General features: G+C 43.9%; 1 protein-coding gene across 3 annotated transcripts in view; it reads left to right on the forward strand.

Moving 5' to 3' along the window:
* Nucleotides 1-22,442, forward strand: part of vwa8 (von Willebrand factor A domain containing 8) — a 94,766-nt gene that overhangs the window by 21,595 nt on the left and 50,729 nt on the right. For all 3 annotated transcript variants that reach the window (XM_065013072.1, XM_065013025.1, XM_065013051.1), the window contains exons 14-24: nucleotides 1,641-1,754; nucleotides 10,009-10,177; nucleotides 10,275-10,352; nucleotides 10,468-10,583; nucleotides 10,739-10,836; nucleotides 10,920-11,026; nucleotides 12,290-12,361; nucleotides 13,249-13,325; nucleotides 17,222-17,297; nucleotides 21,278-21,413; nucleotides 21,822-21,941. In XM_065013072.1, the coding sequence (XP_064869144.1) occupies nucleotides 1,641-1,754; nucleotides 10,009-10,177; nucleotides 10,275-10,352; nucleotides 10,468-10,583; nucleotides 10,739-10,836; nucleotides 10,920-11,026; nucleotides 12,290-12,361; nucleotides 13,249-13,325; nucleotides 17,222-17,297; nucleotides 21,278-21,413; nucleotides 21,822-21,941 (1,163 nt within the window). The remainder of the gene's footprint in view (nucleotides 1-1,640; nucleotides 1,755-10,008; nucleotides 10,178-10,274; nucleotides 10,353-10,467; nucleotides 10,584-10,738; nucleotides 10,837-10,919; nucleotides 11,027-12,289; nucleotides 12,362-13,248; nucleotides 13,326-17,221; nucleotides 17,298-21,277; nucleotides 21,414-21,821; nucleotides 21,942-22,442) is intronic.

The raw sequence follows: 22,442 nt of genomic DNA on the forward strand, positions 1-22,442 counted from the left end.
GCCCTAACCTTTACCCTAGCCCTAACTCTAACCTTAACCCTTATCCTAGCCCTAACCTTTACCCTAGCTCTAACTCTAACCTTAACCCTTATCCTAGCCCTAACCTTTACCCTAGCCCTAACTCTAACCTTAACCCTTATCCTAGCCCTAACCTTTACCCTAACTCTAACCCTTATCCTAGCCCTAACCTTTACCCTAGCCCTAACTCTAACCTTAACCCTTATCCTAGCCCTAACCTTTACCCTAACTCTAACCTTAACCCTTATCCTAGCCCTAACCTTTACCCTAGCTCTAACTCTAACCTTAACCCTTATCCTAGCCCTAACCTTTACCCTAGCCCTAACTCTAACCTTAACCCTTATCCTAGCCCTAACCTTTACCCTAACTCTAACCCTTATCCTAGCCCTAACCTTTACCCTAGCCCTAACTCTAACCTTAACCCTTATCCTAGCCCTAACCTTTACCCTAGCCCTAACTCTAACCTTAACCCTTATCCTAGCCCTAACCTTTACCCTAGCCCTAACTCTAACCTTAACCCTTATCCTAGCCCTAACCTTTACCCTAGCCCTAACCTTAACCCTTATCCTAGCCCTAACCTTTACCCTAGCCCTAACTCTAACCTTAACCCTTATCCTGACCCTAACCTTTACCCTAACTCTAACCTTAACCCTTATCCTAGCCCTAACCTTTACCCTAGCCCTAACTCTAACCTTAACCCTTATCCTAGCCCTAACCTTTACCCTAGCCCTAACTCTAACCTTAACCCTTATCCTAGCCCTAACCTTTACCCTAGCCCTAACTCTAACCTTAACCCTTATCCTGACCCTAACCTTTACCCTAGCCCTAACTCTAACCTTAACCCTTATCCTAGCCCTAACCTTTACCCTAGCCCTAACTCTAACCTTAACCCTTATCCTAGCCCTAACCTTTACCCTAGCCCTAACTCTAACCTTAACCCTTATCCTAGCCCTAACCTTTACCCTAGCCCTAACTCTAACCGTAACCCTAATCCTTATGCGAACCGTAACCTTAGCAAGCAGTTGCTTATCAACAGGTGGACGGACAGTTGCTTATCAACAGATAGTTTGTTTATAGTTTACAGATGGACTTTCCAAATAAAGTGTGACCAAATGAATGTGTTTCAAAGCCTATGTCAGATACTCCAGGGAGTGTAAATTACTCAATATTTGAGAAATAAAGTTGACATCATTATAAAGATATTCTCCTCTTTTCTTTTCTACTGTGGGTGTGTTGTTGCTAGCGATATTCATAAAAACGTTGGGGGGGCAAAATGCACTAATTGTTTTAAATATGTTTATTTTCTGGGGGTCTGCGTGTCCCCGTTTGAATACCCATGCACTAATACTATGTCTACTGTATTACTGGTCACTGTGACTGGTCCTAGATCAGTCAACCATTAATACTATATCTAGTTTGTCCAATGTGTTACTGGCCACTGTGACTGGTCCTGTATCAATCACCTACTAATACTATCTCTACTGTAATTTAGGTTACTGGTCACTGTGACTGGTCCTAGATCAATCACCTACTAATACTATCTCTACTGTAATTTAGGTTACTGGTCACTGTGACTGGTCCTAGATCAATCACCTACTAATACTATCTCTACTGTAATTTAGGTTACTCCATGACAGAGAGCTGTCTCTGTATGACGGGTCCAGACTGCTGAGGTGGGACAGATACCAGGCACTCAAGGAGGAGCTACAGCTTACAGACGAACAGCTACAGGAAAGGTACACACACATACACGCATGTAGGAACACATATTCCGAGGCATGTATGTTAGCTAGAGCCAAAGTGTCACACCAGTGCTGCCCTGGGGAGCAACCTGTTCACCCATTATCTCCAGCTATGCAACTTCCTGTTTTGCCAGCCTGTGGCATAATTTTGTGTGCTACTATTTTGTCCAGGTCTCTCGCGAAATAGATTTGTAATGAATCTAACCTGGTGAAATAAATAAATCAAATAATAACTGGCGTTTCTCTTTCGAGCTCCCTGTGGCAGCCTGGTCTCATAGACTAGACGTAACATAGTGAAAGTAAATCCAGGCCACTCAAATTAGTATGTTGTGTTACGTTTGATATGGTTACATAAGACAGAATGTTACTTAAGGCAAAAACGAAAGGAGGGTGGATGGGTGGGTTAATAACGTGAACGTGTGCTCGTTTTTTGTTTCCAAATACTCATCCTTACCAGTTTCCTTTCATTAAGGTTAACCCAATGGTTGCGTTTTCAAATCTCATTCCGGAAAACTTTTGCATTTGAGCTACTTAGCAACTTTTCAAAATGTAAACGCAACATGTAAAGTGTTGGTCCCATGTTTCATGAGCTGAAACAAAAGATCCCAGAAATGTTCCATACCCACAAAAAGCTTATTTCTCTAAAATTGTGGACACAAACTTGTTTACATCCCTGTTAGTAAGCATTTCAAGTGTGGCATTTCAAGATGCTGATTAAACAGCATGATCATTACACAGGTGCACCTTGTGCTGGGTACAATAAAATGCCACCGCAGTCCACGTGTAACCACGCCAGACCAGGATCTCCACATCTGGCTTCTTCACCTGCAGGATCGTCTGAGACCAGCCAAATGGACAGCTGATGAAACTGTGGGTTTGCACAACCAAATCATTTCTGCACAAATTGTCAGAAACTGTTTCAGGGATGCTCATCTGCGGGCTCGTCGTCCTCACCAGGGTGTTGACCTGACTACAGTTTGGTGTCGTAACCGACTTCAGTTGGCAACTGCTCACCTTCGATGGCCACTGGCAAGCTGGAGAAGTGTGCTCTTCACAGATGAATCGCGGTTTCAGCTGTACTGGGCAGATGGCGTTGTGTGGGCGAGCGGTTTGCTGATGTCAACGTTGTGAACAGAGTGCCCCTTGGATGTGGTGGTGTTATGGTATGGGCAGGCATAAGCTACGGACAACCAACACAATTGCATTTTATCGATGACAATTTGAATGCACAGAGATACCGTGACGAGATCCTGAGGCCCATTGTCGTGCCATTCATCCGCCGCCATCACCTCATGTTTCAGCATGGTAATGCACAGCCTCATGTCGCAAGGATCTGTGCACAATTCCTGGAAGCTGAAAATGTCCCAGTTCTTCCATGGCCTTCATACTTACCAGACATGTCACCCATTGAGCATGTTTGGGATGTACTGGATCGATGATTTCCAACAATATCCAGCAACTTCGCACAGCCATTAAAGAGGTGTGGGACAACATTCCACGGGCCACAATCAACAGCCTGATCAACTCTATGCAAATGAGATGTGTCGTGCTGCATGAGGCAAATGGTGGTCACCCCAGATACTGACTGGTTTTCTTATCTATGCCCCAATTTATTTTTTAAGGTATCGGTCACCAATAGATTCATATCTGTGTTCTTATCCATAGATTAGGGCCTAATTCATTCATTTAAATGGACTGATTTCCTTTATATGAACTGTAACTCAGTAAAGGCATTGAAATGTTGCATTTATACTTTTGTTCAGTGTACTTACTGATAGCTCACCCTAACCTGCCCCTAATCCTGAACTTAACCTAGCTTTGAACCCTAACCCCTAGCCATGCTAACATTAGTTTTAGCCACCTATCCAACTTTAGCCGCAATAAATTGGAATTTGTAACATATCATACATTTGCAAATATGTAACATATTGTACGTTTTTTGAAATTGTTAATGTATAGTGCCTTCAGAACGTATTCATATGATGTTTTCCAAATGTTCTTGTGTTACAGCCTCAATTTAAAATGGATAAAATTGAGATGTGTCTCTGACCTTTCACAATCCCCCATAATGACAAAGTGGAATTATGTTTACAAATTATATTATCTTTACAAATGGATTAAAAATGAAATTCTGAAATGTATTGAAACAATAAGTATTCAACTCCTATGTTATGTCAAGCCTAAATAAGTTCAAGAGTAAAACATTTCTTGACAAGTCCGCCTGGGGCGGCAGGTAGCCTAGTGGTTAGAGCGTTGGGCCAAGGTTGGTCCCTGAGCTGACAAGGTAAAAATCCGTCGTTCTGCCCCTGAACAGGGCAGTTAACCCACTCTTCCTAGGCCGTCATTGTAAATAGGAATTTGTTCATAACTGACTTGCCTAGTTAAATCAAATAAAAAAATAAGTTGCATGGACTCACTCTGTGTGCAATAATAGTGTGTAACATGATTTTTTTTTATTGGCTACCTCATGTCTGTACCCCACACATACAATTATCTGTAAATTCCCTCAGTCGAGCAGTGAATTTCAAATACAGATTCAACCACAAAGACTAGGGAGGTTTTCCAATGCCTCGCAAAGAAGGGTAGGTGGGTAAAAAAGAAAAAAGCAGACATTGAATATCCCTGTAAACATGGTGGCGTTATTAATGACACTTTGGATGGTGTATCAATACACCGTCACTAAAAAGATACTGACGTCCTTCCTAACTAAGTTTCCGGAGAGGAAGGAAACAGCTCAGGAATTTCACAATGAGGCCAAATGCTGACTTTAAAACAGTTAGAGTTTAATGGCTGTGATAAGAAGGAACTGAGGATGGATCAACAACATTGTAGTTACTCCACAATACTAACCTAAATTGCAGAGTGAAAAGAAGGAAGCCTGTACAGAATAAAAAATAATCCAAAACATGCATCCTGTTTGCAATAAGGCACCTAAGTAAAACTGAACAAACAAATTGGCAAATACATTAACTTTATGCATTAGGTTTAGGGCAAAAGCAACACTCACAGCTGTAATTTCTGCCAAAGGAGATTCTAACATGTATTGACTCGGGTGTGAATACTTGTGTAAATGAGATATTACTGTATTTAATTTGAAATAAATTGCAAAAATGTCTAAAAACATGTTTCCACTTTGTCATTATGGAGTTTTGTGTGAAGATGGGCTAGAAAAAACATATTTAATCAATTTTGAATTCAGGCTGTAACACAACAAAATGTGGAATAAGTCTAGTATGAATACTTTCTGAAGGGACTGTAATTGTACGAATTGCAATTTGTAACATATTATACGAAATGGATGATGGACATCCACAAATTACTACACATCATACGAAGCATAACATGTGTCATGAATTTACGTACAGAATAATATGAAATGCTCTGAGACCAGGTTGCCTATGGAGATGGCAGTTCTGCTTGTGATGTGTTGTAATGGTGGCTGTATGTGTGTGATGAAGGGAAACAACACCCTATCATGTTAATTAGCTTGCCATCCATTTAGATATCACGGTGTGTGTGTCTGTGTGTGCAATTTTTGTATTTTATTTTCCAATGACTCATCCTTCCTGTGGTTAGTCATTCAATAATACCTCCTCTCAGGTGTCATACCCCACACACAGACTTTCAGGTGTCAGACAGAACAGTGAAGTTATGGGCTGTGTAATGTCGGGTGTTGATTAAGCCTCATTATTAACCCTACGAGGTTCGGAGTCTGCTGGTATTCTGTTCTACCTGGTCATTAATTGCACACACCTGGTATTCCAGGTGTAAATCAGTCCCCGATTTGAGGGGCACAATTTAAAAAATGCGGTGGAACTGGCTTTTAGGTCCAGAGTTGAGTTTGAGGGGTCTAGGGACATGAGCTATGAGTTACAGTTTGACACACACACACACCACTGACTCACACCTCAGGACGTGACCTTGCAGCCAGAGGCAGGTCAGTCAGTAGACAGTGTAGCAGTGGAGGCTGTTGAGGGGAGGACGGCTCATAATAATGACTTGAACGAATAGAATGGCATCAAACACATGGAAACCATTCCTCTAGTTCCGCTCCAGCCATTACCACGAGCCCATCCTCCCCAATTAAGGTCCCACCAACCTCCTGTGCAGTGTAGTATTTAAATATCTGTGTTAGCGTCAGAAGTGAAAACCCTGACAATGACTGCTTTCATCTCCACCACCATAACAGGAAATTAGTAGGAGAGAGAAGGGGGAGGGATGAAGAGAGAGAATGAGAGTGGGGGAGAGATAAAGAGGAATAGAACAAGGATAGAGGAATGTGGTGGAGAGAGGGGAAGGGAGAGATAAAGAGGAATAGAACGAGGATAGAGGAATGTGGTGGAGAGAGAGGGGAAGGGAGAGAGAGAGCGGGGGAGAGATAAAGAGGAATAGAACGAGGATAGAGGAATGTGGTGGAGAGAGAGGGGAAGGGAGAGATAAAGAGGAATAGAACGAGGATCGAGGAATGTGGTGGAGAGAGGGGAAGGGAGAGATAAAGAGGAATAGAACGAGGATAGAGGAATGTGGTGGAGAGAGAGGGGAAGGGAGAGAGAGAGCGGGGGAGAGAAAGAGGAATAGAACGAGGATAGAGGAATGTGGTGGAGAGAGAGGGGAAGGGAGAGATAAAGAGGAATAGAACGAGGATAGAGGAATGTGGTGGAGAGAGGGGAAGGGAGAGAAAGAGGAATAGAACGAGGATAGAGAAATGTGGTGGAGAGAGGGGAAGGGAGAGATAAAGAGGAATAGAACGAGGATAGAGGAATGTGGTGGAGAGAGAGGGGAAGGGAGAGAGAGAGCGGGGAGAGATAAAGAGGAATAGAACGAGGATAGAGGAATGTGGTGGAGAGAGGGGAAGGGAGAGAGAGAGCGGGGAGAGATAAAAAGGAATAGAACGAGGATAGAGGAATGTGGTGGAGAGAGAGGGGAAGGGAGAGAGAGAGCGGGGGAGAGAAAGAGGAATAGAACGAGGATAGAGGAATGTGGTGGAGAGAGAGGGGAAGGGAGAGATAAAGAGGAATAGAACGAGGATAGAGGAATGTGGTGGAGAGAGGGGAAGGGAGAGATAAAGAGGAATAGAACGAGGATAGAGGAATGTGGTGGAGAGAGGGGAAGGGAGAGATAAAGAGGAATAGAACGAGGATAGAGGAATGTGGTGGAGAGAGAGGGGAAGGGAGAGAGAGAGCGGGGAGAGATAAAGAGGAATAGAACGAGGATAGAGGAATGTGGTGGAGAGAGGGGAAGGGAGAGATAAAGAGGAATAGAACGAGGATCGAGGAATGTGGTGGAGAGAGGGGAAGGGAGAGATAAAGAGGAATAGAACGAGGATAGAGGAATGTGGTGGAGAGAGAGGGGAAGGGAGAGAGAGCGGGGGAGAGAAAGAGGAATAGAACGAGGATAGAGGAATGTGGTGGAGAGAGAGGGGAAGGGAGAGATAAAGAGGAATAGAACGAGGATAGAGGAATGTGGTGGAGAGAGGGGAAGGGAGAGAAAGAGGAATAGAACGAGGATAGAGAAATGTGGTGGAGAGAGGGGAAGGGAGAGATAAAGAGGAATAGAACGAGGATAGAGGAATGTGGTGGAGAGAGGGGAGAGAGAGAGCGGGGAGAGATAAAGAGGAATAGAACGAGGATAGAGGAATGTGGTGGAGAGAGGGGAAGGGAGAGAGAGAGCGGGGAGAGATAAAAAGGAATAGAACGAGGATAGAGGAATGTGGTGGAGAGAGAGGGGAAGGGAGAGATAAAGAGGAATAGAACGAGGATAGAGGAATGTGGTGGAGAGAGAGGGGAAGGGAGAGAGATAGCGGGGAGAGATAAAGAGGAATAGAACGAGGATAGAGGAATGTGGTGGAGAGAGAGGGGAAGGGAGAGATAAAGAGGAATAGAGCGAGGATAGAGGAATGTGGTGGAGAGAGAGGGGAAGGGAGAGAGAGAGCGGGGAGAGATAAAGAGGAATAGAACGAGGATAGAGGAATGTGGTGGAGAGAGAGGGGAAGGGAGAGATAAAGAGGAATAGAACGAGGATAGAGGAATGTGGTGGAGAGAGGGGAAGGGAGAGATAAAGAGGAATAGAACGAGGATAGAGGAATGTGGTGGAGAGAGAGGGGAAGGGAGAGAGAGAGCGGGGGAGAGATAAAGAGGAATAGAACGAGGATAGAGGAATGTGGTGAGAGAGGGGAAGGGAGAGAGAGAGCGGGGGAGAGATAAAGAGGAATAGAACGAGGATAGAGGAATGTGGTGGAGAGAGAGGGGAAGGGAGAGATAAAGAGGAATAGAACAAGGATAGAGGAATGTGGTGGAGAGAGGGGAAGGGAGAGATAAAGAGGAATTAGAACGAGGATAGAGGAATGTGGTGGAGAGAGAGAGCGGGGGAGAGATAAAGAGGAATAGAACGAGGATAGAGGAATGTGGTGGAGAGAGAGGAGGATATTTTTGCCTACTGACTGTTGGCAGGACAACTCTTTCTGTTTATCTGCCTTTCACCCTCTCATTTAACTCTGTATTGTTTCCACCTTCTCTTCCTAATCACAAATGTCAGATTTGACATCATCCAACAGACAACATTTAACCATCAGAACTATGTGATAGAATGGCTACAATTTCTCCGTACATGTTCCCTTTAAATGATTTCTTCTCCAGATAGAAATGTAAGTCCATCGGTCGGGATTCAGGGTTGTTTAGCTTGGTATTTGGGTGAACAAAATGTATGCTGTGTGTGTGTGTGTGTGTGTGTGTGTGTGTGTGTGTGTGTGTGTGTGTGTGTGTGTGTGTGTGTGTGTGTGTGTGTGTGAGCTCCACCTAGGCTGGCAGGAAGGATGTTTGTGGTAGAGCGTCTGGGCTGAAATTAAATCACTTCCCCTTTGTTTTTGCGGCTGTGTGTGTGTGTGTGTGTGTGTGTATCCTGAGTTTCCCGCGGCTCACGCTCTTGATGTGATTCCACCCAGGACTATGGGCCAGGGCCACTATCGTGTTATTACACATACTGTAACTGTAGAGTTACCATTATTACAGTCAGTCACTATTACTATACAAATACTATTACTACAGTACTATAACTACAGTACTGTAACTACAGTTTTATTACCACAGTACTATTACTACAGTACTATTACTACAGTACTATAACTACAGTACTATTACTACAGTACTATAATTACAGTACTATTACCACAGTACTATAACTACAGTACTATTACTACAGTGCTATAACTACAATAGTATTACCACAGTACTATTACTACAGTACTATTACTACAGTGCTATAACTACAATACTATTACCACAGTACTATTACTACATTACTATTACCACAGTACTATAACTACAGTACTATTACCACAGTACTATTACTACAGTACCATTACCACAGTACTATAACTACAGTAATATTACTACAGTACTATAACTACAGTACTATAACTACAGCACCATTACCACAGTACTATAACTACAGTACTATAACTACAGTACTATAACTACAGTACTATTACCACAGTACTATAACTACAGTACTATAACTACAGTACTATAACTACAGTACTATAACCACAGTACTATAACCACAGTACTATAACCACAGTACTATAACTACAGTACTATAACCACAGTACTATAACTACAGTACTATAACCACAGTACTATAACTACAGTACTATAACTACAGTACTATAACTACAGTACTATAACCACAGTACTATAACTACAGTACTATAACTACAGTACTATAACCACAGTACTATAACCACAGTACTATAACCACAGTACTATAACTACAGTACTATAACCACAGTACTATAACCACAGTACTATAACCACAGTACTATAACTACAGTACTATAACCACAGTACTATAACCACAGTACTATAACTACAGTACTATAACCACAGTACTATAACCACAGTACTATAACCACAGTACTATAACCACAGTACTATAACTACAGTACTATAACTACAGTACTATAACTACAGTACTATAACCACAGTACTATAACCACAGTACTATAACCACAGTACTATAACTACAGTACTATAACCACAGTACTATAACCACAGTACTATAACCACAGTACTATAACCACAGTACTATAACCACAGTACTATATGACCTGAGGTTTTTACTGACTCCATACCTTGACTAAGGAAAACCCCATGTACTGTAAACAAGTCTTTCTGGACAACAAAACATGTATATGTCGTGATTCACAATCAGTAAAGACTCTACAAGCTCTAAAATGTGTGTGTGTTTCCAGGTCCATCTTCCCCGTCCACCCTTCGTTTCGTGTGTTGGCCCTGGCAGAGCCCCCTGTGGCGGGCAGCAGTGGTCAGCAGTGGTTGGGTCCTGAACTACTCACCATGTTCATGTTCCACAACATCCAGCCTCTGGCACGGGCACAGGAGACCAGCCTCATACAGGGCTTGGTGAGACGCCCACACACACACACACACACACACACACACGTTGATTCAGTCATCTGTTTCCTTCATATCATCCTCCATTCATTCTTTGTCTCTCCAGACTCCCAATGTTCCGAAGGAAGCAGTGGAGCAGCTCCTCCACCTCACACACAACCTCCGACAGACCAACGACCCTACTGTAAGTGTGTGTGTGCGTGCGTATGTGTGTGTGCGTGCGTGCGTGCGTGTGTGTGTGTGTGTGTGTGTGTCCATGCTAGTGAGTATGTGTACTAAACCGTCTGCTATGTGTCCAGGCCCAGTCTCTAGCTTCGTCCCTGTCCACCAGACAGCTGTTGAGGATCTGTCGTCGTCTCTCTCAGTATCCAGAGGAGAGCATCGCTCACGCTGTCAACAAAGCCTGTCTGTCCAGGTACACAGAAGCACACACACATACACACACACAAACTGATTTGTTAGACAAATGTTGATTGAACTATTCCTTTAAACTGTACGTTGCTTGGGATTAAATGGTCTGATTTAGTAACCTTGTTATAATATGCAATGATATGCTTTATGTTTGATTAGGTTTCTACCCAGCCTGGCTCGTTCCTCTCTACAGAAGGGCCTGGCTAGCTGCTCTATACAGGACACACAGCCTGATGCTGAGGCACACGACCACAGCTGTAAGACACACACACACACACACACACACACCACGCACAAACATGTATAATCTATTTCACCCCTCCCCCCTCTCTCCATCCAGGCACTGTAAAGGATGGTGTGTTGACCATAGGCAGTGTGTCAGCTCCTGTCTATAATGCTGGGGAGAAGATGAAGGTGCCTGACGTGCTCTTCTACGACAACGCACAAGTAATGGCCTCCACACACTGATTGTAGTTGTATCAACCCCTGGACTGAGGGGTTCTGAGTCCTCTCTAGAATACTGAGTGGGACTGCCCCAGATCTATCCATCGCTCTCTCCTTCCCGTCTATCTTTTTTTCATGCTCCCCCACACTTTTCTCTCTCCCCTCTCTCTCCTCTCTAGCTCTGTTGGTTCTCTCTCACTCCCTCTCTCTCACTCCTCTCTAGCTCTTTGTCGGTTCTCTCTCTCTCCCTCTCTCTCTCTAGCTCTTTGTCGGTTCTCTCTCCCTCTCTCTCTCCTCTCTAGCTCTTTGTCGGTTCTCTCTCACTCTCCCTCTCTCCTCTCTAGCTCTTTGTCGGTTCTCTCTCACTCTCCCTCTCTCTCTCTAGCTCTTTGTCGGTTCTCTCTCCCTCTCTCTCTCTCCTCTCTAGCTCTTTGTCGGTTCTCTCTCACTCTCCCTTGCTCCTCTCTAGCTCTTTGTCTGTTCTCTCTCCCTCTCTCTCTCCTCTCTAGCTCTTTGTCGGTTCTCTCTCACTCTCCCTCTCTCTCTCTCCTCTCTAGCTCTTTGTCGGTTCTCTCTCACTCTCTCTCTCTCTCTCTCTCTCTCTCTCTCTCTCCTCTCTAGCTCTCTGTTGCCTCTCTCTCTTGCTCTTGCATCTGTCTTTCATCCCTCTCACGCCTCCCTCTCTCTCTCCTCTCTAGCTCTCTGTCGCGTCTCTCTCTTGTTCTATATCTGTCTTTCATCCCTCCTCTCACGCCTCCCTCTCTCTCACTCTCCCTTTCTCTCTCTCTCTCCTCTCTAGCTCTTTGTCGGTTCTCTCATTCTCGGCTCTCTCTCTCTCCTCTCTAGCTCTTTGTCGGTTCTCTCTCTCCCTCTCTCTCTCCTCTCTAGCTCTCTGTCGCGTCTCTCTCTTGCTCTTGCTCTATATCTGTCTTTCATCCCTCCTCTCACGCCTCCCTCTCTCTCACTCCCTCCTCGATTCTACCTTTTTCCTGCTGTGACAGGGCCGAGAAAGATAGAGGGATAGAGAGAAGAGGGTGAGAGAGGATGTTCCTGCCTGCCCCACTTCTGAAGAACCTGCTTTTGAGAGTAGAAAGGAAGAGAGGAGTAGAGGGGAAGGAGATTGAGGGAAACCAGTGTTTTAAATGAGGCCAGTTCATTGGAGGACACCTCACCCCTACTACCTAGTGTCTTGAACTGTCAATCAAACTACTAAACACATGTAACATGGATTCATTATAAACGTACTGTTTCTCGCTCCCTCTACAGCATATGATGGTGATGGAGGACATGCTGAAAGACTTCCTGCTGGGAGAGCACCTCCTATTGGTAGGAAATCAGGTGAGTTACAGGGCCAAAGACCAATCACAGCTTTTGCATGATTGAAATGGCCATTTAAAAATGGCTTTGGCTGCAATCCAAAGAGAGCGGTTGGCTCTTGACCCATCATTAGGGAACCACTTTATTGAGCGATCAATTCAAACTAATCGATAGCCATAGCCAAACTCAGTTAGGTCCATTGACAGTCGTGAAGAGAACTGCATAGAGTTGCATATAGAGAGATTTTAATACAGTGCTGGGCCTGTATTTGAAAGGTCCGCCCTGTCCGGGTAATCTCATTCATTATGATCTGATAGGAAAAACTGATCTTAAATCAACATTCCTAAAAACTGATCTTAAATCAACTGTTTTGATCACAGGTCACTGTGAAGTAGGTCACAGTCGACAGCTGTGGGTGATCACAGAGACTTTATGACCCAGTCTCTGTCTGTCCCCGTGGGTCACCCATCCTCCACCCTTCAGCTCTGTCAGCGTGGACTCTCCGTCCACCGCCCACACTCCCTCCGTAGTGGACATCCTGTGCCCTCTGAAGGGCCCTAGGGTGTTCGGGGAGGGAGGGAGTGGGCGAGCTTTGGGAATAGAGCCGTCTCACAGACACACAGCACACGCTCTGGGCCTCAACAGATATTTTAGACATGTTGGAGTCAACTGCAAGACTGATGGTTAGGAGTTGTGACAGGGATGTTCTTTAACAATAACTGGATGTGAAATAGTCCTCTTGAGATGAGTTCGCTTGGAAGTGTGTGAAGAGAAATGAACTGAGTCCTGTATTGAGAATGATGAGACGTACATTATTTCGGGAACTCTATACATGAAAAATGTGTTGACTTTATTAGCGTTAGTATTATACTGTATGTTGAATACAATATTTGTGTGCGTACTCACAGGGAGTGGGAAAGAATAAGATTGTGGACAGGTTCCTCCATCTTCTCAACAGGCCCAGGGAATACCTGCAGCTTCACAGGTGAGAGGTTAAAGGTCAGAGTGTGTGTACCTGGGTGTGTTTGGCGGGGGGGGGGTAAGACGACCATATCCCACTCTCCAGGATTGTTTTCGAGTGTTGATATATTCTTGCCATCTGTAAACTGCATCCCTTTTCTAATGGACCATCGTGGAGTATTAGCTGACACATATGTGGTCGTGTTATGTCAAATTGAGGGCATTTGAATCACCTAACATTTCTATTATAACAACCAGGCAAATAAGATTCCCATCTTAAATAGTGGGAGTGTTTTCCACAGCTAAATACGACTTGTCTTGTTTATGTGACCAACAAGTCATTTCTTTCTTTTTAACAACCCGAGAAAATGGTATCTGTGAAAAGCAGAGTGTGGGTAGCACTCTCTGTCGCTGCTCTCCCTTGGCTCTGCCTCTATCTGAGGGTGTTACAGACTATTTTGGTCCCGGAGAAATCAGGACAGCAGTGTCCAGGCCAAGGGGAGTAGAATAGAGCTGTTAGATAGAGAGCACACCTACAGGTGTTTCTCTTGCTTCCCCTTTAAAAAGTTTTTAAAATATTTATATTTTATTTTCACTACAGACACAAACATATACATATGAACCACAGCTTACAGACCCATACAAACAAAGACTACATCTCATCTGCCCAGACTCACATGCTCACATCCTTTTAGTGCCGACCTTCTTTCATGCCACAGTCATTAGATTTTTCCATTTTGTTAACGATGGCGGATTGTTTGATTTCCACGTTTTTAGTATATGTTTTTTCAAGATGAGAGGAGACTCGTCCACCCCATTGGGTATCTCCCTACACCCCACCATATGCCATGTCTTGAAATGCAGACAGACGGATTAAACGTTTACATTGTAATACTTCTGACTGCCAACTGTCGAGCTTTGCCCATAACTGCCCATGACATGACTCTGCCGTTATGCTGTAAAATTTGTGGTTTAAAAAAAAAAAAATGCTATACAGTGCATTTGGAAAGTATTCAGACCCCTTCACTTACCACATTCTGTTACGTTACAACCTCCCGCAGTTGACAGCGCCTGTCAGAGCAAAAACCAAGCCATGAGGTGAAAGGAATTGTCAGTAGAGCTCCGAGATAGGATTGTGTCAAGGCACAGATCTGGGGAAGGGCACCAAAATATTTCTACAGCATTGAGTTCCACTGTAGAGATGGGAGAACCTTCCAGAAGGACAACCATCTCTGCAGGACTCCACCAATCAGGCCTTTATGGTAGTGTGGCTTGGAGTTTGCCAAAGGGCACCTAAAGACTCTCAGACCATGAGAAACAAGATTCTCTGATAAGATGAAACCAAGATTGAACTCTTTGGCCTGAATGCCAAGCGTCACGTCTGGAGGAAACCTGGCACCATCCCTACGGTGAAGCATGGTGGTGGCAGCATCATGCTGTGGGGATGTTTTTCAGTGGCAGGGACTGGGAGACTAGTCAGGATCGAGGCAAGGATGAGGAGAAAAGTACAGAGAGATCCTTGATGAAACCTGCTCCAGAGCACTCAGAACCTCAGACTGGGGGTGAAGGTTCACCTTCTAACAGGACAACAACCCTAAGCATACAGCCAAGACGACGCAGGAGTGACTTCTGGACAAGTCTCTGAATGTCCTTGAGTGGCCCAGCCAGACCCGGACTTGAACCCGATTGAACATCTCTGGAAAGACCTGAAAATAGCTGTGCAGCAATGCTCCCCATCCAACCTGACAGAGCTTGAGAGGATCTGCAGAGAAGAATGGAAGAAACCCCCCAAATACAGGTGTGCCAACCTTGTAGCGTCATACCCAAGAAGACTCGAGGCTGTAACCACTGCCAAAGGGGCTTCAACAAAGTACTGAGTAAAGGGTCTGAATACTTATGTAAATGTGATATTTCAGTTTTTTGTTTTTAATACATTTGCAAAAAGTTTGAAAAAGCTGTTTTTAATTCGTCATTATGGGGTATTGTGTGTAGATTGAGGGGGGAAAAGTATTGAATCCATTTTAGAATAAGTCTGTAACGTGGAAAAAGTCAAGGGGTCTGAATACTTTCCGAATGCACTGTTTACACTGGATCAAGTGTACATTTGTCGTTACCTGTCATTTCATTAGTTATGCTCTCCCTCCATCTTGGGCCAACATCAATTCTTTTTAAGTTTTGGGTTCAAATATCTATATATTTTTTTCCTAAGAGATTGGAAGCTGGATATGCTCTCTGCAAGGTCTTGTATATCTTCCCTTTATCATATGAAAGATTGCTTCATGAGGTTGCTTTTTTAGGGAGTGATATTGCTTCTTGTAGAATACGTTTCACTTTCTTCCATATTGTTATCGTTACCGATGAAGTTGTACATGTTCGTAGCTTTATCCTTTTTGACAATAGACACGTAAAAAGAGTTTGGGGCTGAGCATTCACATCTCCAGTGTGCAGAAGTACTTCTCGGGGGGGGGGCTTCTATAATTAGCCCGCCACGTCACCTTGATAGAAACAGAACATTGGTTGCGACTGGCCTGATTTCAGACCACACACACATTGATATTAGTTATTGATGTAAGTTGGCCTTCAGTCTAGCCTTCAGGTGGTTCAGCATGGGAAAACTATATCAAACAAGGTTGCCCTGACGGGGTAAGCAAGCACTTGTATCCAATCAGAATGACAATAAGTGCAGCGAGGCAAGGAAGATGAAAACATCCACAAAACACGTTCATCACAACAGAATGATCCTTGGTAGGATAACACATTCACCGTTATGTATTGAAAGCGAGAGCATTTAGTCCCACACTGCGTGATAACATGAAGAAACCTACATTTTTCAAAGATTCTGAAAATCAGGTCGCGGCAGCTTCAGTGTTAGACCACCTACAACATGGTTGTTAATATAGACACACTTGTAGAAAGGCTGTTTCAACAGAGGCTCTGAATAGGATTGTAGTTTACCTGGCAGTGATATAGACAGGGACACATGCACGTGTCAAGGAATATACACACACACACACACACACGCACTGCTCTCTCAGTTACAAAGAGACAGGAGACCGGTCTCACTATGTGAAAACATCCATAGGCGTGTCAGTCAACGGATCAGTCTATTATATAGCACTGGGACAGTCAGACAGATAGACAATAAGGTCAGTGGTCCCCTAGTAATCATTCTGCTTGACTGGACAGCAGCAAATCACACAATAGCCGAGTCTACAGACGAGATGCAACCATCACGCTCGACTTCAGTTTCCAGGGGAGAGACAGGAGTTCAGTTGATGGCTTTCCTTTGTGATCTCCTCAGCTCTCACTCCTGTGCTTTGCAGAGCAACTTGACTGTAGGCAAGGTTTTACCCTTCTGTCTTACAAGAGTGAGGTGGGGGGGACTGCCGTTTACGTGTACGTTTAGTTTTCATGTCAGATTCCTCCTCTCGTGGAGTGCCTCTGTAATTACTGAGAGAAAGTAGAGGTTGTCTGGTGAAAGTCGTCTGAAAGACAGAAGCAGACGGGGACAGGGCTGCATGTAGATGTGACCTAGTTAGCTACTATAACTGTGTGTGTGTGTGTGTGTGGGTGGCCTGGTTAGCACTAGCTAATTTTAGACCAAAATCATTGCTTTGGGGAGGCAGCCTGTCATGAAGAGTACTGAGATGAGTGTGTGGGTGTTGGCATGTGTGTATGTTTGCGCACGCATGTGCGTGTGGGTACGTCCACTGAGCGGCGTCTCAAAAAGATGATTAAGAAGCAGCCTGTCCATCAAACAGAGAAACCGGGGTACAGGTCACACATTGACAGTGAGCAGACTCATGTGTTTTTGATCTTAAATGGAAACTGGCCTGGATGGGGGGAACCGTTCCATCTCCTCTACGTGTGTTATTGACTGTAAAGTGTGTGACCCACCCTTCCGTCCTCTCCCCTTTCCAGGGACACTACAGTTCAGACCCTGACCCTACAGCCATCTGTTAGAGATGGAATTATCATCTACGAGGACTCACCGCTGGTCAGTATGACTTCTCTCTCTCAGCTTTACTTGCATAAATTCCCAGGTCAATGTTCCCAAAGCGAAGTGATACAAAAACAACCGTGACAACAATAAGAATAGTAGCTATAATACTAATGTATATACACTGAGTATACAAAACATTATGAACACCTGCTGTTTCCATGACAGACTGACCAGGTGAATCCAGATGAAAGCTATCGTCTCTTATTGATGTCACTTGTTAAATCCACTTCAGTCAGTGTAGATGAAGGGGAGGAGACGGGTTGAAGAAGGATTTTTAAGCCTCGAGACAATTGAGACATGGATTGTGTATGTGTGCGATTCAGAGGGTGAATGGGAAAGACAAAAGAATTGAAGTGCCTTTGAACGGGGTATGGTTGTAGGTGCCAGGTGCAAAGGTTTGTGTCAAGAACTGCAATGCTGCTGGGTTTTTCACGCTCAACAGTTTTTCCGTGTGGTGGACTAGTCCACCACCCAAAGGACATCGAGCCAATGCTTGACACAACTGTGGAAAGCATTGGAGTCAACATGGGCCAGAGTCCATGTCCCGACGAATTAAGGCTCTTCTCAGGGCAAATGGAGGTAGTGCAACTCTATTAGGAAGCTGTTCTTGTTGTTTTGTACACTCAGTGTATTATATTATACATTCAGTACACTCCGTGTATTATATTATACATTCAGTACACTCAGTGTATTATACACTGCTCAAAAAGGGAACACTTAAACAACACAATGTAACTCCAAGTCAATCACACTTCTGTGAAATCAAACTGTCCACTTAGGAAGCAACACTGATTGACAATAAATTTCACATGCTGTTGTGCAAATGGAATAGACAACAGGTGGAAATTATAGGCAATTAGCAAGACACCCCCAATAAAGGAGTGGTTCTGCAGGTGATAACGACAGACCACTTCTTAGTTCCTATGCTTCCTGGCTGATGTTTTGGTCACTTTTGAATGCTGGCGGTGCTTTCACTCTAGTGGTAGCATGAGACGGAGTCTACAACCCGTGTCTGTCAGCGTAGTGTCCAGAGCATGGAGGCGCTACTAGGAGACAGGCCAGTACATCAGGAGACGTGGAGGAGGCCGTAGGAGGGCAACAACCCAGCAGCAGGACCGCTACCTCCGCCTTTGTGCAAGGAGGAGCAGGAGGGGCACTGCCAGAGCCCTACAAAATGACCTCCAGCAGGCCACAAATGTGCATGTGTCTGCTCAAACGGTCAGAAACAGACTCCATGAGGGTGGTATGAGGGCCCGACGTCCACAGGTGGGGGTTGTGCTTACAGCCCAACAACGTGCAGGACGTTTGGCATTTGCCAGAGAACACCAAGATTGGCAAATTTGCCACTGGCGCCCTGTGCTCTTCACAGATGAAATCAGGTTCACACTGAGCACATGTGACAGACATGACAGAGTCTGGAGACGCCGTGGCGAACGTTCTGCTGCCTGCAACATCCTCCAGCATGACCGGTTTGGCGGTGGGTCAGTCATGGTGTGGGGTGGCATTTCTTTGGGGGCCGCACAGCCCTCCATGTGCTCGCCAGAGGTAGCCTGACTGCCATTAGGTACCGAGATGAGATCCTCAGACCCCTTGTGAGACCATATGCTGGTGCGGTTGGTCCTGGGTTCCTCCTAATGCAAGACAATGCTAGACCTCATGTGGCTGGAGTGTGTCAGCAGTTCCTGCAAGAGGAAGGCATTGATGCTATGGACTGGCCCGCCCGTTCCCCAGACCTGAATTCAATTGAGCACATCTGGGACATCATGTCTCGCTCCATCCACCAACGCCACGTTGCAACACAGACTGTCCAGGAGTTGGCGGATGCTTTAGTCCAGGTCTGGGAGGAGATCCCTCAGGAGACCATCCGCCACCTCTTCAGGAGCCATGCCCAGGCGTTGTAGGGAGGTCATACAGGCACGTGGAGGCCACACACACTACTGAGCCTCATTTTGACTTGTTTTAAGGACATTACATCAAAGTTGGATCAGCCGGTAGTGTGGTTTTCCACTTTAATTTTGAGTGTGACTCCAAATCCAGAGCTCCATGGGTTGATAAATTTGATTTCCTTTGATAATTTTTGTGTGATTTTGTTGCCAGCACATTCAACTATGTAAAGAAAAAAAGTATTTAATAAGAATATTTCATTCATTCAGATCTAGGATGTGTTATTTTAGTGTTCCCTTTATTTCTTTTGAGCAGTGTATTATACATTCAGTACACTCAGTGTATTATATTATACATTCAGTACACTCAGTGTATTATATTATACATTCAGTACACTCAGTGTATTATATTATACATTCAGTACACTCAGTGTATTATATTATACATTCAGTACACTCAGTGTATTATATTATACATTCAGTACACTCAGTGTATTATATTATACATTCAGTACACTCAGTGTATTATATTATACATTCAGTACACTCAGTGTATTATATTATACATTCAGTACACTCAGTGTATTTATTATATTATACATTCAGTACACTGTGTATTATATTATACATTCAGTACACTGTGTATTATATTATACATTCAGTACACTCAGTGTATTATATTATACATTCAGTACTCTTTTATACTAATGCAATTTCTCAGAGAAATTGTTTAAAAAGTAATAATTACAATAAAATAAAAACTATTTTGCCACCCCTGTTTTCAGTACTCCAGCACCCTACCCTTGTGAGAATAATGACACTGATCTTATTTCTCAAATGTTTTATGAGATTGGAGAACAGGTTGGGAGGGATCTCAGACTGTACCTCCAAACAGAATCTTTCCAGATCCTTGATATCATTTGTCTGCGGTTATGGACTGCCCCCTTCAATTCAAACCACAGGTTTTCAACAGGGTTCAAGTCCGGAGACTCAGCTGGCCATTGCAAAATTGAGATTTTGTGGTCATCTAACCATTTTCTTTATGGATTTTGATATATGCTTGTGGTTATTGTCTTGCTTGAAGATCCACTTGCGGCCAAGCGTTTTTTGGCTAAAATGTTCTGGTACTTGGTAAAGTTCACGATGCCGTTGACCTTAACAAGGACCACAGGACCAGTGGAAGGCAAATAGCCCAGTAACATCAAAGATGCACCACCATATTTTACTGTAAATATGAGGTACTTTTCTGCGTGTGCTTCTGTTTTTTGTCTCCAAACCCACCACTTGTGTGTGTGGCCAAAGAGCTCTATTTTCATATCACAAATAAATATCCAACACAGAAATGTTATAATGTTCAACGGTCAGAATCTAATTTAACTATTTTTTTCCCCTTTTTTCCCTTTTTTTTAAATGAAGGTGGTACTTATATTGTCTATTACTTATAATACATGGAGAAAATAATACATTTAATGTTTCCTCCTTTAGCTTGTGTCAAGCTGTGACATACTGTGCTGCCAACTCTATAACATCAGACCTTTCCCCTGAAAGTATACACAGTTTATTTTTGTTTGATCGTTCTGTGAATGTAGAAATTTTGAATTTGGGGAAGAAGGACTCCTTAATTAATATATATTTGGGGCAGGTGATTAGAAAGTGTTCTTCAATTTCGATCTCTCTTGGCCCACAGTGGTGACGTAGCCTGTCCTCTCTGTTCAACCATGTTTTTTTGATGGTGTCCTGTCAGTTGCCAGTCTATGATCACTATTTCTGTATTTGGTTCAGGTTTGTATTTGTTTGGGGTCTTTTACACGGGTTAAGTATTCAGCTGAATATCTTTTTTTCCCCCAATGTTTGGTAGCATTCCCGTCTTTCTCTGACCTTTGGCCTCACTCCGCTAATTGTCGATGTATGCGTTCTAGTTATTCACCTCCAGCTGTGAACATTTTACTCTTGGGGCTAGATCACTTGTTCATTTCAATCTTGTGTTTCTGGGTTTTGTTAAGTTTTGCTCTCTCTCTCTCTCTCTCTCTCTCTTACTCCCTTTAACACTGAATTATGGTATTTACACACTGTGTGCGTGTGCCTGTGTAGGTGAAAGCTGTGAAGATGGGCCACATCCTAGTGATAGACGAGGCAGACAAAGCTCCCACTAACGTCACCTGTATACTGAAGACCCTGGTGGAGAGTGGAGAGATGATCCTCGCAGACGGACGCAGGATCGTCTCTGGTACACACTCACATGGACTGCCAGACACACACACACACACACACAGTATTGTTTACATTCCTCTGTGAGGCTAGACTATTCAGCATAGTGACAGTCTATTAGGTACGTTTAGTTAGAAGTGGAAAGTAAAGCCAAGCGTAAACAGCCTACGACTCGAAGTCTACTGGTACCTGTCCATAAAGGCTTTTATGCTTGGATGGCCCTGGATTGTATATCATAGATCTGTTTATCTTTGTTGTCATTCTATCTTCTATTTATCCCTTCAATTATCCCCCCTGTCTCTAAAGAGTACCTGGGACACTTCTTTGTCACCTGCCTAAACCACTCTTTGTTTTGGCTGAAGGGAGTGTGCGCGTGTGAGTCTGTGCATGTGTGTTTTGTACTTACAGTGTGTTGTGTCCTCATTAGACCCATTAGAAGCAGAGAGGAGACCTAACACCATAGCCATGCACCCAGACTTCAGGATGCTGGTCCTGGCTAACAGACCTGGCTTCCCCTTCTTGGGAAACGACTTCTTTGGCTCACTGGGTAAGACTCAGCTTTTACAGTAACACTTTACTTGAAGGGTACCTACATAAGGACTTCATAAGCCATAGTGGATAGCATTTGTATGTCTCTGTGTCCAGTATGATTGAATTTAGCGGTAGTTTCCTTAGCCAATGCTAACTATCGTTAGTGCAACGGCTGGAAGTCTCTATCTACTAGCATGCTAGTCATTGTGCTAGCGCGAGTTAACAACTTCCTTCAAACTGCTCGCAGAGACATAAACATGGTATCCACGAGTTCATGTGACTCTGGGGGAGTAGATTAACGGCCTCATTGCCAACATCCCGAAGTATCCCTTAAAGAGCGGCAACACTTTAGTCGAACGGTCTCTACATAAGGACTTGAAAACACTCATAAGCCATACATACCACGTTCATAAGTAGCACATAAGCATTTACGAAATGCCTGGTCAAAACAAACACCAAATTGATGTTCTCATCAGCTATGTCACGGTAACGTCACATATACGGCAAATTGACACAT

This window comes from Oncorhynchus nerka, linkage group LG1 (genome assembly GCF_034236695.1).
Source record: "Oncorhynchus nerka isolate Pitt River linkage group LG1, Oner_Uvic_2.0, whole genome shotgun sequence".
NCBI classification, from domain to species: domain Eukaryota; kingdom Metazoa; phylum Chordata; class Actinopteri; order Salmoniformes; family Salmonidae; genus Oncorhynchus; species Oncorhynchus nerka.